Source organism: Vespula pensylvanica, chromosome 11 (assembly GCF_014466175.1).
Source record: "Vespula pensylvanica isolate Volc-1 chromosome 11, ASM1446617v1, whole genome shotgun sequence".
NCBI lineage: Eukaryota > Metazoa > Arthropoda > Insecta > Hymenoptera > Vespidae > Vespula > Vespula pensylvanica.
Window position 1 is genome coordinate 2,251,125 of NC_057695.1, and position 17,173 is coordinate 2,268,297.

General features: G+C 34.6%; 1 protein-coding gene and 1 long non-coding RNA gene across 7 annotated transcripts in view; one reads left to right on the top strand and one right to left on the bottom strand.

Moving 5' to 3' along the window:
* Nucleotides 1-17,173, top strand: part of LOC122633138 — an 86,481-nt gene that overhangs the window by 58,732 nt on the left and 10,576 nt on the right. Inside the window, exons 4-5 of one of the 2 annotated variants that reach the window (XR_006328040.1) lie at nt 14,455-14,634; nt 14,740-14,906. This is a non-coding gene — a long non-coding RNA (uncharacterized LOC122633138). Of the gene's footprint in view, nt 1-14,454; nt 14,635-14,739; nt 14,907-17,173 lie in introns of those variants that run through there. The other variant, XR_006328041.1, reaches the window with a different exon arrangement.
* The window catches only part of LOC122633137 (discoidin domain-containing receptor 2), a 144,211-nt gene continuing 136,363 nt past the window's right edge, over nt 9,326-17,173 (bottom strand). For 4 of the 5 annotated variants that reach the window (XM_043820694.1, XM_043820690.1, XM_043820692.1 and 1 more), the window contains one exon: nt 9,326-9,653. In XM_043820694.1, the coding sequence (XP_043676629.1) occupies nt 9,417-9,653 (237 nt within the window). In that variant the 3' untranslated portion in view covers nt 9,326-9,416. The remainder of the gene's footprint in view (nt 9,654-17,173) is intronic. The other variant, XM_043820696.1, reaches the window with a different exon arrangement.

Sequence of the window (17,173 nt, forward strand, 5' to 3'; positions counted from 1 at the left end):
TCATATTTAAACGAAATTAAATTCAACGAGAGAAAGATCTTCGTAAACAATAGGTGAACCATGATATATTATCCTTATATTTATAGTATAAGAGAAAACGATATCGCGCTGAATAGATACTTGAAAGCGATCGTATAAAGTGGATAAGTACTTACTTGAAACGGTAGTCTCATGCTAGTTGGCAGATCTTTCGAGTTATACCTACTCGTACGATTTTACGAAACGCGTGCATGCTTTCCCTTTTTCTTATTTTTCTTCTTCTTCTTCTTCTCCTTTTCAGATATCGAAGCAGAAAGTAGTAGTAGCTCGATGCTCTTGTAGAACGTGTCTTTTGTATTCGTCTTTCTACGAATATCTGCGACTCTCTCTCTCTCTCTCTTTCTTTCTCAACGTCAGATAGCACAAAGGCTACTACTACTACTATTACTAGTACTTACTCGTCGATCTTTCCAAGCTTTTCCCTTACTGCCTCTACAGGTGTAAACCCATAAGCCCGGATCACCGATCTTTTGGGATTCTTCTTAAGATTTACGATAGGCTACACAAGCGAATGATCGCGTTCCCACGTGTGTGTGTTCTACCTTTTAAAAGATATTTAACTATTCTAAGTAAGTTTACAATTTATCTTTACGAAAAGTTTCTTTTTGTAAATCGTTATAATAAAGTAATAGGAAGTATTCGTAAATATTCGATAGATATATCCACTAATTGCGATTGCTTGTTAATAAACGATGTAAAACAATTTCATTCCCGCCAATTTTTTTGTTGTGATATATATTTCATCCCCCTCTTTCTCTCTCTCTCTCTCTCTCTCTCTCTTAACATCTTCGACCGCAGAGGATCTCCCGCACGGGCATGCAAATTTATACGGTAAATAGTAATCCCATTCCATCGTTCGGAATAAATCTACCATAGCAGGAGCGACACATCGAGAACGTAAACCCTCACTACTCACCCATATATGGACGTGCTTGAAATATCGTTGCCGGAGGACGTGCCGCATCATCCTTTGTGACTGTCTTCGTCTTTCCTTTCGTCTTACCGTCTACCCCCTTTCCCATCCGCCCACCTGCCCATCTCCTACCCTCCTGTTCCTGGTTTTTCCATCTATCCACTTTTTCTTTCCTCATCTACTTTTCTATAAATAATTTCCGCTCTGTCGATGAAGATTAACTTTTTCAACGATCGTATAAAATCGTCCTACGAATGAGAAATTAACAATGAATAATCAATGATTGAAATTTGTCACGATTGTTACGATTGAATAGATCGCTCAATTCAGAAATCGAAGCGAATGGGATGATTTTCGTAAAAAAAAAAAAAAAAAAAAAAAAAAAAAAAAAAGAAAAGATTCAATCGCGAATTCGTATCGTATCATATCGTATCCCATTGTATTAACTGTTGATTCTGTTCTACGAAAATTTTTGTCGTTTATCACATAGAAGAGATTCGTACGTAGGCATCACGTAACGCGATGAGTGAGTGAATTGATGAAGTCGTCGGTCCTGTGACTCTCTCGAACGCGCTTGTCAAACTCAACCTCCTACTAGAAATCGCGTGAAATAGAATTTTTATTTCGCAAAAACAAAAAAGAGGGAAAAAAAAGAAAAAACTATTTCGCAGGTCGATGCTTCTGCTGTACGAGCCGAAAGAACCGTCTACCCTACTTCTCTCCTCCTCTTCTCGTTGCCATCGCCGCATCAACTACTCCTCTCCCTCCCATCGGCAACCTCCATCCATATATGATTCCGTTCGAGTTCAATTTATGGTTTTCGCACGTTACCGTTTCCATCTACCTTCGAGCATAATCCCGAAGCTTGCAACGTTATCGATGTTTCAACGGTTCGACTCGAACCTTCGATTTTGCTCCTTGATATATCCAAGCCAATGCTCGTTTTCGACTTTTCTCAGCGAATGCCCTGTCAAACTTATTCTTGTTTCCTGAATCGTTTATATAAGTGAAAATCATTCTTCATTGGTAACGCCGTAAAACGTAACATTTTCCTTTTGCTTATTCAAAGAAACAATTCGACGCTCACTTTGAAAATGATTTGTGCGATTTTTAGTGATTCGTCTTTTCTTTCTTCTTCTTCTCTTTTTTTTTTTTCTTGTTCTCTTTCTCTTTTTTCTAGATAGTCGAATGAATACACATACATATACTCGGATAAATTTTTGTCGAATATGAATGAAAATATTTATCATTGGTAGATCATGTTTGGAAATAATTATGTTAACGATACGAAATGAAGACTGTGAGATAATTTTATATATATATATATATATATATATATATATATATATATATTAAGGTACTTACCAAAACTTCGCCTATATGAAAAGAGAAGGTATTTGATCAAATTTTTTTGTTCTGTTTTTTTCTTTGTTATTTTCTTTCCATCCTTTATAATTAACGTTATTTGACTAAGAGATTTGGCATTTTAAATCGTATAAGTGTATGCACTAGGAAGAGAAACACAAGGAGAGACAGAGAGAGAAAGAAAAATAGAGAGGCAGAGAGGGAAAGAGAAAGAAAGGGAAAGAGAAAGAGAATGTATATGTTTGTGCGTGTGTGAGAGAAAGAAAATGAGAGAGCGAGAAAGCTTTGGAAAAATTTTACGCGGAAAAGCAAAGCTTTCTTGAACAGAAATAAGCTGGCACACGTTTCGTCGGGGTTTTGTTCTGCCGACTTTCGCACATCACTGCGATGTAAACTCATTTTTCTTTTATTTTTTTTTCTTTCTTTCTTTCTCTCTCTCTCTCTCTCTCTCTCTCTCTCTCTCTTTCTTCTCCTCCATCTTTCTTCTTTTTTTCTTTGGTACTTTTTTAAACGTTTGATTTCGTAGAACAAATTAAACATTTGTCTCGCATACCTGCATTGTGAAATTATCGTTGCGTCCTAGTTGCTAATTACAACGGTGGATGCATTGACATTACAAATACATCTCGTTAAAATGTTCGTTTTGTTTTCTTAAAGAGTTATTTAAACATATTTTATACGCGTGTACATGAGATTAGATGGTAATAAATAAAAAAGAAAGTCAAGATACATGTTATATTTTATCGTAGAAAATAAAACATTCTTCCGGTTAGTTGAAAATTCGAATTAGTTGTATCTATAAAAAGATTACATATGTAGCAATTTTTAAGATTATGTATGTATGTATGTGGATTCTCATCGTGAGAAGGTAGGAAGGTGTCACAATTCAATGTAACTTGGAAAAATGTCTCTCGGCTTTGACAAAGGACTTTGTTTCTAATGTACGTCAGAGAAATTCAATCATGAAAACTCGGAATATGTACGTACGTGAGAGAGAATATAGGGAGTATGTATTATATGTATGTATAAGGTGTGTTCGTTCATGAACGACAGAAAGGTCTGCTTCGTGGGCAAAGGAAAATTAAGCGATGAGAGATATAGAGAGAGAAAGGTATAGAGAAATAGAGTTGAAAAGAGAGAGAGAGAGAGAGAGACAAATAGACGAGCCATCGGAGTTCGGCATCCTATGACCTCTGACCTCAACGTTGGATTCTCTAAACGTAGTAATCGCGAATGACGTACTTCTACGTCGAGGGCTGGGAAGTAAACCGATTACCACCGAGGATGCACCGTTCTACGAATCGAATAAACTCATTCACGCAAGCGTAGGAGAGAATAGCGACCAGGAATCGGCCCACATTCTATTGCTGTTGATATATATATATATATGTGTGTGTGTGTGTGTGTGTACACACAATGTGAACTTTTCTTTCTTTAATTATTTCTCTCTCTCTCCTCTCTCTGTCTCTCTTCCATTCTCTTTTACTTTTTTTATACTCCAATTATTGTAGGAATCGTGTTATAGAATATCTATAACGAATGCAATAGCATACTTTAAATAATGCATGTGAACAAGTATAAGTTTGAAAGGAGTGAATCATTAAAACAAGAACATGAAGAATTTATGAAATTTTTTTGTTATGTATATCGATCGATAAGTAAGTTTTATTTCAGCCCGAACAAATAATTTTTGTTTTAGATATAAAAAAAAATTATATAATACATTATCTATATAATATATTATATGTTAAATATAAATTCAGATCTCTCTCTCTCTCTCTCTCTCTCTCTCTCTCTCTCTCTCTTTCTCTCTAAATCGAACATCCCAGACACGTGTAGGACTTTTTCCTATAGTTTAGCGAAGAAGAAGGTTCAGGAATGGCGAAAGGACATCCACAGACGTCGTTTGGAACAGCCGAGGAGAGCTTAGCATCGTAGCATGGACGTACAATCCATGGATGTTCCTTGAAGGAAAAACGAGGGAGTGCCCGCACGTCACCCAATTCGGATTCCTATATATTTCGCAAGGCGAATCGTTGTACCACGCGATACTCGTTTCTGCCGTCCAATAAAATGGAAATGTCCCCGTTGCTGACACGATGAGAGGGAAATGGTCTGCACGGGGGAGGAACCCTTTATTGTTCCGCAGGAGTAAGCAGCGTGCAGGCACGCATAACGTCTACGGAAACACGCGTCATGTTTGAAACGGAGCCTGAAAACCCGAACACACAGGATAAAGGTAGGCAAACTCCCTATCACGTGGTGATGCATGCTTTCGTGAGAAATGCTAGACGCCAATATCGTGCCTTTAGTTGATGCCTGTCTGTCTTTTACATAATCTCCTTCCGAATAGTAACAATGTTTTGAAAAGGGAATTCCTATGAGAGAATGATGCGTAGTAAAACGTGCGAATGGATTGGACCCTTTCCATCCTAAAAGTGGTTGGATCGTTTCGTATCGTATGTAATCGTTAAAGAGTGCTATAGTTGATTTCGTATCGATTGATTTTCTAAATGATTCACATCGGTGAGTGCAGTTTAAGATCGTTCGAATAACGTTTCGCATAGATAATATTGTTGTCAAGCTAACTTAATGAAATTAGCTTCTTTGAGTCGTTCGGATTGTATCTATATTTGTTGTTTGGATCGTATTTGGTAATGGTAATGTAATTAAAAGTGTCTGGTTAAAAGTAGGTATTTGAAATATTGAAAATAATATCGCCAGAGGAAAAGATAGAATGTTAGGATGACATGTACGCGTTCCACATACGATATCTGAATCTCCACAATTCTCGTGATACAACTACCCTACGAAGGAAGCGATGTCAATAATGTAATAGGAAGAATGGAAAAATACAGTGACCGAGTTTGCGAAACGACCGTTCTACCGTGACTGCAATGGTTAACACAGTTTCTACGGTTGTAGCGAGGCACTTTTGGTATAAGTCGGACAGTGGCAACGGGGCTTTGGAAGCTCTGCTTTTCCGATTACATGGCATTAAGAACAATTTCATTGCGAATGCTTCTATCCGCTGCATATGTAATTTCATGCAGTCTACTGTACAGCTGTTTGCGCATATAGTAATTATTGTTCGTACCTGCTAATGACACGACAATTGGCGAATACGAATATTATACGAGTTTTGAATATTTTCCAAGAGAATTTGTTAAATAATGTAATTAGGAGACGTATCGTCAGGGTTATCATTTAACTCGAAGATATATACGAGCGAAGTTTTTGAAAAATTAAAAAGGAAGTTGGTAACATTTTTATCGGAGTCAGCTGCGAATGGACCATGCATTTAAATTCCAAAGATCGATGTCACTGCATTACCTATCATAGTTCGTACGGCAATGCTTTACTATTTTTTTGCTTTTGTATATGCGTCTGTGTATCTGTTGTTATCTTTTTTGTATTGTTCTCTCTCTCTCTCCCTCTCTTTCTTCTCAACGAAGATCTTGCATTTTACATAAGACATCGGGTCTCTTTTCAGCATGCCCAGAATTTTGATTCGATTTCGCGTAAGCCGCAGGCAATGCGGTTGTACCGCACATTCGGAAACGCCGTTATCTCTCACGAACTTGCACATAATTTGCCAACGCGAAAAGGATCACGATTTGCATCGGCGGGAGGAATGAAAATTTCGCATTTGTTTATGGTAATATCGTTTCAATGGTAGATGCTCTGCCGATGATAGGAGTAGAAGTCGTTGCTATCGACTATGTTATCTTCATGCTTACGCACAAAAAAGAAATTAAATATATCTATATGGAAAACATCCGAAACAAGAGGAAAGAAAAGACAAAAACGAAAAAAAAAGAAATTAAATAGAACGAGTTGCTATGAGAGGAGAGGAGAAGGGTGGAATGGGGATTGGTTTATACAGGGAGAAGTTGGCCATCCACATCTAACGGGAAACACAACGCTGTCGTATCGGTGTACCTTGGTATCGTGCAACATGCTGCCAGCAACGGAAACAAGTGTTGTAGCTATCGCATCGAGCGTTCGCGATGCACTTCTGTCGTTCGAAGAACGTTGGAAACACATGTGGAAGTTGTCCGGATGCTGCCTTTGTTTTTCGCAGCATTATACACGTTTACATATGTGTATAAGAGCAGGTATACATATCTATGTACACAAATGTACGCATACATATATATATATGTATATATATATATGTGTATATATATATGTGTGTATGTATATATACTTATATGCACTACGTACTCGCTGTTATGAGGACGTAACCTCTTTCCAAGCGAACGAAACAATTGCTGGACTGTTTTCCTCATTATGCTTCTGGACGGTCGAAGCTGATAGCTTTCCGTTAAGATACAAGATAGACCATTGTTTATATTGTATTATTCTTGAAGTAGTTCGAAGTAGTTTTAGACCTAACTGTCGTCATAGCCATTAATTATAAAGTGTATTAAATATATTAATAAATTTATCGAGAATATTTATTTTATAAATCCTCTCCTTTGGGAAATTTATTTGGCTTTCATGTGATTTTAAATGTTTTAACACGATGTGAACTGAATACATACACGCATATTTGTGTATATATATATATATATATATATATTATTTGCAAGTTTTATATATATGTAAGTTTATTCATAATTTTGGATCGCTAAAAGTATTTAATTGTTAATCAAATCGATATTCATTTTTCAACTTGGTGAAATTCGATCGATATATTAACCAAAAGTTTCTCTTTTGGATAATATCAAAGGTATCGAATGCATGCATGGAATATTTAGATGCCTCTATATTTCTTATTGGCAGCGTATCGAGCACGAGACACGAATACTTATAGATTCCTTGGACTGCTTCCAAGAGACATTATAATATGTAATATCATTTAGGATATCGATTTTTCTCTTCCTCTCTCTCTCTCTCTCTCTCTCTCTCTCTCTCTCTCTCTATCTATCTATCTTGCTCTGCCATAATTATTCTTTCCTTCGGCGTGAAAAAATTCATAAATGTTTTCATTCGAGATGATTGTTTTTTCTTTTCTCTTTTATCCTTTTATCCTTTGTTAACTTCGATACGTTCAAACAATAAAATTTTATTTATCGCTCGCTTTTCCTGCTAGATATGAGTCGTCGATATCTTTATTTTGAAATTTATCTGTACGTTCGAGCATAATATGACGAATCTTAAGAAGAAATTTTGCGGACGATAGAATATTCTTTTTCCTTTTTTTTCCCTTTCTTTTTTCTTTTTCTTTTTTTACGAAGAAAAAAGTCCCGGTCGAAAGGTTAATCCTCCGAGTCGGTTTAATTGCGTACTTTTCTTTTTATCGTATTACGTGGATTATGGTCCGTGAATCTCTTTTAATGATTTTCTACCGTAGCCAGTATTTAATGAAATGCACGATTCAGGAAGGTTTATATACGGTTCCTATATCTTGCGTTAATTACTTTTGTTATTTAGCACAACTTATACCTTCAATTGGAATATAATCAAAGTATGAATACGTTCCAATAAACTCTGAACGCGTTATCTGTTTCAATTGTTTATTCATAAAAATATTAATGATCAAAGATGTTATATACGTTCGTTTATATTCTTTAAATTCACACTAGTTTGTTTCGATTATCCGTTTATTCCTTTAAAATATATATGACAGTAATTATGAATACATATGACAGAAGAATTTTTTCATAATATATTAAACTTACTTTATACGACACGAAAAAGAAAGGAAAATTATCTGAAACAATCTTTTATCCACTCTCTATTTTTTACAATATTTAACATTAGTCAAAAATATTAGAACAAATATAGAAATACTATTATTCGTTTTAAAAAAAAGTATTCTTTCTTTAAATAGCTATTAAAAATGAGTCATCCTGACTTTCGAACAGGACAGGATAGAATCGAATAGAATCGTATGGGATCCCATAAGCAAGGAAAGAAAAGGTTATTAGTCGATTGTCGGTTATCAATCGTCAATGATCAATTTAAAAAAACTCCCCGTGTCTATCACTAATGTCAAATAAGTCGTTCATTGAATTATTGATAAGAAAGGTACAAATTGTCGAATCGTTTTCGACTCTGGACACGTTGCGAGTTAGAGAAACGCGGCGGTCAAAGGAATGTGGAAAACGCGTGCGGAATATTCGTGTGACGCATCGTTGGTCCAAGACTAAAGACAGAGAGCAAGCACTTTTCGATTCTGGTGCCGACTACCGAAGGGAATTTAAGACGCTTTAACCCCTCGTGGTTGAAGTTTCTTTGAATTCGAGTTGAACGCTCACAAACATGTTTTCTTTCTCTTTCTCTTTCTCTCTCTCTCTCTCTCTCTTTCTTTCTCTCTCTCCAGTCTTCCTTCTCTCTTTACGTAAATATTCGAGTCGCTGGATTTTTCACCAAGCATGCAATTACCATAGCCACTCTCTATCCTTCTCCTCTCCTCTCTCTTTCACTCTCTCTTTCTCTCTCTGTCTCTCTCTCTCTCTCTCTCTCTCTCTCTTCTGAGCCCTCTTTCAACGACTTTCAAATAGACTTTCCAATCGTCGAAAGGCTCTTTGGACCACAAAGTACTTTCCAGTATACGTCTCGGTAGGACTTTTCGTCGAACATCGCGGAAAATCATTTCCATCGAACGCGCTTGAAACATATTTTGCGATCGAGAGTGGTAAAGAGGGTGGGGAAAGGGTATAGGTGAGAGAGGAGGGTGAGGTGGTTAGAGAAGTGGAAGCTGTAGATGAGAGTAGTTTACGTGTACGCTTTCTAAAGAAGAATCGAAGAGATACGATAGAAAGGCCTAAAGATATTTTGATTTCTCACGTAGTTATATTTTTTTTCTCTCTTCGTTCTGTTTTTCTTCTTTTTTCTCTTTTTTTTTTTTCTTCTCTTTTTCTCTTTTATTTTTTCCTATTCATCGTTTCCCATACGTTCGCTATCTCGCGTTGGATTTTCTTTTTTTTTTCTTCATGTCTTTTCTATTCTTTTTATTTTTGTTATTATTATTATTATTCTTTTTGTATGTATGTATGTATATATATATATATCTGCCTGAGAGCGAAATAGTTTTTTAACTACGAAAGTCCTTCTCAAAAAAGTACAACATTTTTTGGCTCCAGTATTTCTATGCTTCTTCGAGCGATGCTGGCAACATTTGTTTTTTTCGACGTTTCCATGCGAATACGGAGAAAACGAGTATGCAAGAGAGAAAGAGAGACAGAGAAAGAGAGAAAGAGAGAGAAAGAGCTAATGGAATTTTCACACCTGCGAAGCATTTTCCAGAAGGATGCGTTAAGACCACCGTGTTGTCTCGATTTTCCCTTCCCTTTCTCACCCTCCTCGACGCGACCCGTCGTGGGACCTGGGAAAAAAAAGAATGAAATAAAATAAAAAAAGAACAGGTTAAAAGAAAGTAGAAAAAGAAAATACAAATAATAAAAAAGGAAAAATAGAAAAGGTTGTAGGCACGTTCATGTTCGAGCATTGATCGGTTTCCAACTCCGCTTGCAAGGACTTACGGATGCGTCGATCATCACCAGGCTCGACATTTTTTTTCTCTCTCTCTCTCTCTCTTTCTCTCTCTCCCTCTTTTGAAAAATTTTACTACCCCGAGGAAATATGTGGTATATATATATATATATATATATATATATATATATATGTATATATATTCAAATAGGTTGAGTCCCGTGATAAGGGTCTGGTAAACCAGCATATACATAGAAGGAAATCTTTTATTACATCATACAATAAGACAGCTAACAATATATCTATGCGTTCATATATTAGGGGAAAAAGAAAGGAGAAAAAAAAAAGAAAAATAAATAAATGTACCAGGAAATATGTTGTCGCATTAGTTATCCATTCAATATGGGATCAATTAATTATTTAAAATATGTGTGTCCGAAAGAAAAGTAAAAAAAAAAGAAAAGAAAAAAGAAAAGAAAAGAAAAGAGAAGAAAAGGAAAGAAAAAGAGATATGAAAATATCCGACGACTTTTAATACTAGGAAGTCAGGTCAGGAACTATGAATAATAGAGATAAAAAAAATTTTCTTCTCATCGAGAGACAGAGAAAAAGAGAGAGAGAGAGAGAGAAAGTAGCGAAGTACATACATATAGAAAAAGGAAATCGTTTAAACCTTTCATTCTTGCTCTCGCTCGTTCACTATTTCTTTCTTTCTTTCTTCCTTTCTTTCATTTTTTTTCCCTTCTTTTTCTTCTCCTCCTCCTTCTTCTTCTTCTTCATCTTCATCATCTTCCTCTTTCTCTACTCCCTCATATTTCTTTCTTTCTTTCTTTCCTTTTTCTCTCTCCCTCTCTCTACCTTTTTTCTTTTTTTTTTCTTCTTCTTTCCCTCGTTCCTCTTCTCGGTCTGGTCATAACGCTCGGCCTCGATCTTTTATTCCCTTCTGCTTCTACTCTCTTATTCTCTGGCTACATTCCGCCGCGGGCCACTTTAACCATCGAGGTTTAACTTTACAAAGCGGTCGTCGCAAAGCTGGACGCGAACTTGTCGTCGTCGTCATCGTCATCGTCATCGTCATCATCGTCGTCGTCGTCGTCGTCGTCGTCGTCGTTGTCGTTGTCGTTGTCGTCGTCGTCGTTGTCGTCGACGTCGTCGCTCTTAGTTTGGCGAGTTCCTTTCAAACGGGCAAACGCAAGAAAAGGATATTCGAAATAATTTCCCTGGGGTACGAGTAAACGGGCTAGCCATGGAAATAGCACTAGTATTTCTTTCTCACAAATAGTATTTCTTTTTTATTATTTTCTATTTTTGTTTTTTGTGTAATCTTTTTTTTTTGTAATTTTTCCCTTCCATTCTTTTTTATTTTATTTTTTATATTTGTTTTCATATTTTGAATTATCGAATTACGAAACATTTATCAGATCAGAGTAGTCAGAGATTGAACAGAAATTAGAAGTTAAATCGTATTGAAGCTTTATGGGACGTCCATTTTATGTTTATCGTTCTATAATATTTGCGCTGTGAGTTTAATTGCTAGTCAATAGCAAACAACCGATTCGTGATATTAGAAAAAAATGTTTAAATTGTTTAGGTATGGTCGAACTAACTGCGAAACTATCGTAACACCTGTATGGATTACTCTGATACAAAGTGCATGTAAACGTGTTTACACACACTTCGATCAATGTTTCGTTTCCTATGCATTTAACCATTTACTACCCTTTAATGTAAAGTTAACATTAGCGTAAATTATAATATTTGGATTTTTTTTATATCTAATGCATTATGATCCCGTAGGTTCGTTTGATAAAAATGCATTATTATTATGAACAAATTTAATTTATAAACGTTATACAATACTAGTAAACATTTAATACATCATATTGTTGCATTTATAGCATTTAATATAGGTTACTAACATGTTGTGTAAATGTAAGATTTACACGTTAATCTTTTCAAATTGAATTTACTTACAATGTATAATAATGCGTTTTTGTCAATTGACATATGAATCAGCCTGTATTATACAAAACTGGATAGAATTCAAATTTCCACAAATACCACGCAACGTGCATCAGTTTCGAAACAGTAAAAAAAAAAAAAAAAGAAAAAAGATACAATGTGAGCAAGCTATAGTGGTGTTTCTCGTTAAAAAAACGTCAACCAGAGGGAAGCCGCAATAATGACACGCTTCGTTCCAAAAAATGATTTTAAAGGGAAGCCATTGTTGCGGTGCGTAGTAACTAAAGGGTTAATTTTTTGACTTATTCGAAGGAACAAGCTCGCGTTCGTTAAGTCAGTCGTTAGGGGGCATTACAAACAATTTAAATAAAATCTGAACCGTAAGAGCGAGCTACAATTCAAAGGAAGAGAATGTTTCTAAATTTTTTCACCGGCTGGAAAATATTAAAAAAAAAAAAAAAAAGAAAAGCAAAGAAAAGGGAAAGAAAAAAATAATGAAAAAAAAAACAAAAAAAAAAAAAAATAAATAAAATAGAAGGAAAAAGGAAAAAAAAAATCGTTAAAGGTTACTCCTATCGCCTTTCGTAACAAGGCATCGACGGTGCGGCGCCTCGTTCGTTTATAAAAAAGCAATTTAATTTGCAGTAAAAATAACGAGACTGTAGGTATATATGGAAATGGTATATCCAGTTCTGGTAGCTCGGCTACGTATCGGGGAATAAACCGTTCGTATGGTATTTATCAGTTACGTTCTCGTTTTAATTGGAATTTACACGAGCCGTGGAAAAGAGTACCTACGTCGCGTTCTCGATAAAATCGTTCAGATGGATACGGGATCTCTCTCTCTCTCTCTCTCTCTTTCTACCTCGTGTTATGTATTGTTGGAAAAAAAAAACAAAAAAAAAAAGAACGGAAGGAAAGAAAAAAAAAATAGGTCCCCGGATGTGAAACTTTTAGTGAAATACGGAGGTCAAATTTCGCATTAGACGTAGTACATAGCAAACGTAGTTAATTAAAGTTTCACGAAAACCTTTTCAAAAAAAGCATATCCATCGTCCGATGTAACACGCTTGTTAACGTTAACGATAAACTGAAAAGCGAGGAGATCGAATGTTATACATAGACAGAAAGTTTTACAGATATAACTGGCACACATCTACGATATGTTAACTTTAACAGGTATTCGTAATTGTTGGGTTTATTCCTTCGAAAATAAATCCCCGAAGTTAATTGATTCTTTTGTGTATCTAGGTCGTCGTTGTACCATGAAAAGATTTTATATATTTCTTCTTTTATCATCGTTCGTTTCAACAAAATTTAGTAGATATTTCAGAATTTTATATATATATATATATATATATATATATATATATATATATATATATGTTCATCAACGATTGGATTACCATTCTTTTTTTTCTTTTTTTTCTTTTTTTTCTTTTTTTTTATTTTTCCGAACATTATTATCGTGACCTTGTTAAAGTGTAGTGTCACTTAGAAATTTTTGTGTTACATATGATTATTATGTGATAACGAAGATTTAAAAGTATGAAAAGTTTGTTCTATTATTATTACTTGACAACTTTCGTAAAGTAGATGAGAGAGAAAAAGAGAGAAAGAGAGAAATATGTCTGGATACCTAACCGTGTTATTTGAAAGAAAAGGAAATATAATAATATCAAAATACAACGTTATCGTTGTTCAGTCTGGTAATGGATCAAAGTCTTTCTTTTTTCAAACATATTACTTCGGCTTTAATGTACCTTGCCGTATTTTACTTGTCTCATCGATCTTCTGCGACGCAAAGAAATTCTCTAACGCTCGTTTCTTTAAATCACCTTATATATGCTATAGTATATTTTATATATATATATATATATATATATATATATATATATGTCTATATATATATGTCTAATATGTACGTGTTTGTTCATTTTTATATCCTATACATGTATTCGTACCTGCGTGCGTGTATATTACCATTTTAAAAAACTCATCTCTGCTATCTTTATTATCTCTACAATATTAAAAATATCAACAAGAAAAAAGAGAGAGAAAGAAATAGAGAGTGAGAAAGAGAGAGAGAGAGAAAGAGAAAGTATATTTAGTATTATATAAATATTATCGTTATAATATTAAATATTAAAGTATATAATATTATAAAACGATGAAGTAGTCAGAGTAAAGAAGCTGCAATAAACGTTGAGAGAGAAGTAGTTCTTTCTGAAAGTATGTGAAAACAAAAATTTCATATCGTCGGAAAGGAAAGATAGAAAGAGAGAAAGAGAGAGAGGAAGAAGGGAGAAAGAGAGAGAGAGAGAGAGAGAGAGAGAGAGAAAGAGAGAAAGAGAGAAAGAGACGAGGGTTGGGACGATGATGCAGTTATCCACGAGTCGTTGATCATGCTACGACAATCTCGTGGCTCTTTAAACTTTGGAAACGGGGAAAAATATAGATTGTCCCGTCGCACGCTATGAGAACTCTCTCTCTCTCTTTCTCTCATTTCTTTTTTCTTTATCCTTCCTTCCTTCCTTCCTTCCTTCCTTCCTTCCTTCCTTTCTTCCTTTCCGCTTTCTTTCTTCCTTTCTTTCTTTCTTACTTTTCTTCCTTCTTTCCTTTCTTTCTTTTGCTTATTTTTCCACGCGAAAAGTCCGCTCACGTCCTTATCCGTTAAGCTACTTCCTCGAAGAGTAAACATCCAATAATTCTGTTCGTGCTTCTTTCCGTAGGACAAGCGTTACTTTACCATCCCCCTTCAACCTTCCTTTTCCACCGTTGCTTCTTCCCCTCTAAGGAAAAGGAGGAAAAGAGGGACGAGAAAAAAAGAGAAGGTGGAGATGGAGGAAAAGAAGGAGGTTGAGAACCAAGAAGAATTTTCTATTGATCGATCGAGAAATGTAGCTCCCAAGGTAAGGAAATCTCATTTCTTGTCCTTTTTAAAGTCATCCTGAGAGGATCGGGATTGGTTTAGAGGACAGATCACTAGAAAGAAACGATTTTTCCTTTACTTTCAGGTATATACTCGAAGCGTCAATTTTCATCTCTACGTAGGGACGATTCGATTTTTGTTTAAAAAGAATTTTATTATCATTTAATTGCGTTTAATACGTCGGTATCATTTTTTTTTTCGCTTATCAAATCGGAATCAAATTTCGATCGAGATCGGATTGTATTTAAAGATGTAAAAGAGAGAGAGAGAGAGAGAGAGAGACTTTTTTAAAAATTTGATTTATGGTTAAAGGACATTTCGAGGTATTAAAAAAAGAAGAGATCGAATAAAGAAAATGTCAGTGTGTACGAACAACGATTTTTTCGATAGCGAAAGATAACAAAAATAAAATAGATTTCTGAGAGTTTTTTAAAAATTCACCAGCATCGAGGTTTTGACAATCGTTTGAAAGGTTTATTCTTAAATGGAAAAAGAATAAAATACAGACAGAAAGATACGGGAAAGAGAGAGAGAGAGAGAGAGAGAGAGAGAGAGAGAGAAATGAAAAGATAAAAAAATGGATAATATACATATATGTATATGTATATATATATTTTTTCGTAGTATAATTTAATAAGCGAGTATTTTCTTGATATTGGCGTCATAACGGAGTATAAACATTGAGGTGGTTATATTTTTATTTCCTCTCTTGTTTCCTTTCCCTCCTCTTTCTCTTCCTCCGCCCCGTCCTCTTCCTCTTCCTCCATTTCCTCTTTCTAACCCCCATACTCTTTATTTTATTTGCTCTTTTTCTCGCTGGGTGCACAGCTACCGGGTAGCAGGTGCTGGTCGCAGCAGCGTAGCATAGTTACTGTCAAACAAAATTCGTTACGAAGCTCAGCAACGATACTTCCGGTGCCGGTAAGATCTTTCAAAAATGTTTCCATACGCGATAAAGAAATGTGCGGAATTCGTGAGAAATGAGTGGACCATGAAATTATTTTGGACTGTTTAAAAATTTTCTTTAATCCCTTTTTCTCTCTTTTTCTATAATTAGTTTTTTTTTCTTTTCTTTTCTTTTTTTTTTTTTTTAATTATTATTTATAGTTTTAATTCCTTTTTCTCGTTTCCCGTGAAAAAATATATTTTAGATAAAACATATTGACATATTCCTTGACCTTCGTCTTAAAGAACGTATATAACATCTAATCTTATTATCCGACATAACAATGATGAAATTTTGAAAGATCATAATCATTAAAATCTATCGGTCATTAACAGACAAAGAGATAGAAAGACAGAGAGTGATATATTTAATAATTAAACTAAAACTGATCCTGATCCACAGTACTAATATTCCGTTCTCTTATTTATTCGGATCAACGGGCTAATTACGAAATCAATATTATCCTAGTGCGAAGTAATTGATGGCTATCCTTTCGTTTGCTGTCAGTTCTGGTATCTGTTATTGATTTTATATGTATGTATTACATAGATATACACGTACGTACGTATGTATATACGTATCTACGTGGGTCGATAACGTTGAGTTTATTTGTGAGATGACATTCACAATTTTTTCGCGAGCACATTGATAAAAAAAATTTTGTTATTAGTAATAATTAAAATGATAATCCGCGTAGTCGTAATTTCTCGATAAACTCTTATTATTTTTGTCTAATCCTGATGGAATTTTGTGCAATTGCTTTTTACATATACTGATCGATCGACTTGTAATATATAATATGCGATCTGTGATCTATGTCCTGTCTATACAACGATAGCGCGCTTTTTATGGATTAGTCGTTTCTGGACCGAAAATTGACCGTGGAAAATATTTTATTTGATAAATTTTAAAGTTTCACGAATTTTTTCCAATCCATGAATGAATATCTTAAGCATGAATATTTTTATTTTTTCAAACAATCGACGGTAAAGTCTAATCGGAATAGAAAATTTTTTATTTTCTTTTACTTGGAATAAAAGAATGTCATGTATGATGCCTGAAGTGATATGCAGATGCTTGATTTATTACTTTGAAAAAAAAAGAGAAATAGAAAAATGTTTTTTTTTAAGCTTAGCTGTCCATCATACTTGATTATTGGGAATATATATATATATATATATATATTAATATATTTATAGAAAATAATATGAAGGTCGACGTAGCGTGATTAAACCTGAATGATTCGTGGAAGAATTGTGAAAATAATTGGTTACTTATACACACACACAGACACACACACGTATATATATATATATATATATATATATATATATATATATATAGGGAGAGAGAGAGAGAGAGAGAGAGAGAGAAGATATATATATATATTTTCGTTGTTATTCAACGGTGTTTAATATTCGACGGTGTACAGATATCGACCGAGCGAAGTAAAAGAGATAAACTAAATTTCTCGGATTTTCTCGTTGCTAAACGACAAAAATAGAGAAAGGCAGAATGAAAAAGGGATAGAGACGGAGATATATTTAACGGAGGAACCTCCATGCTGCCTCTT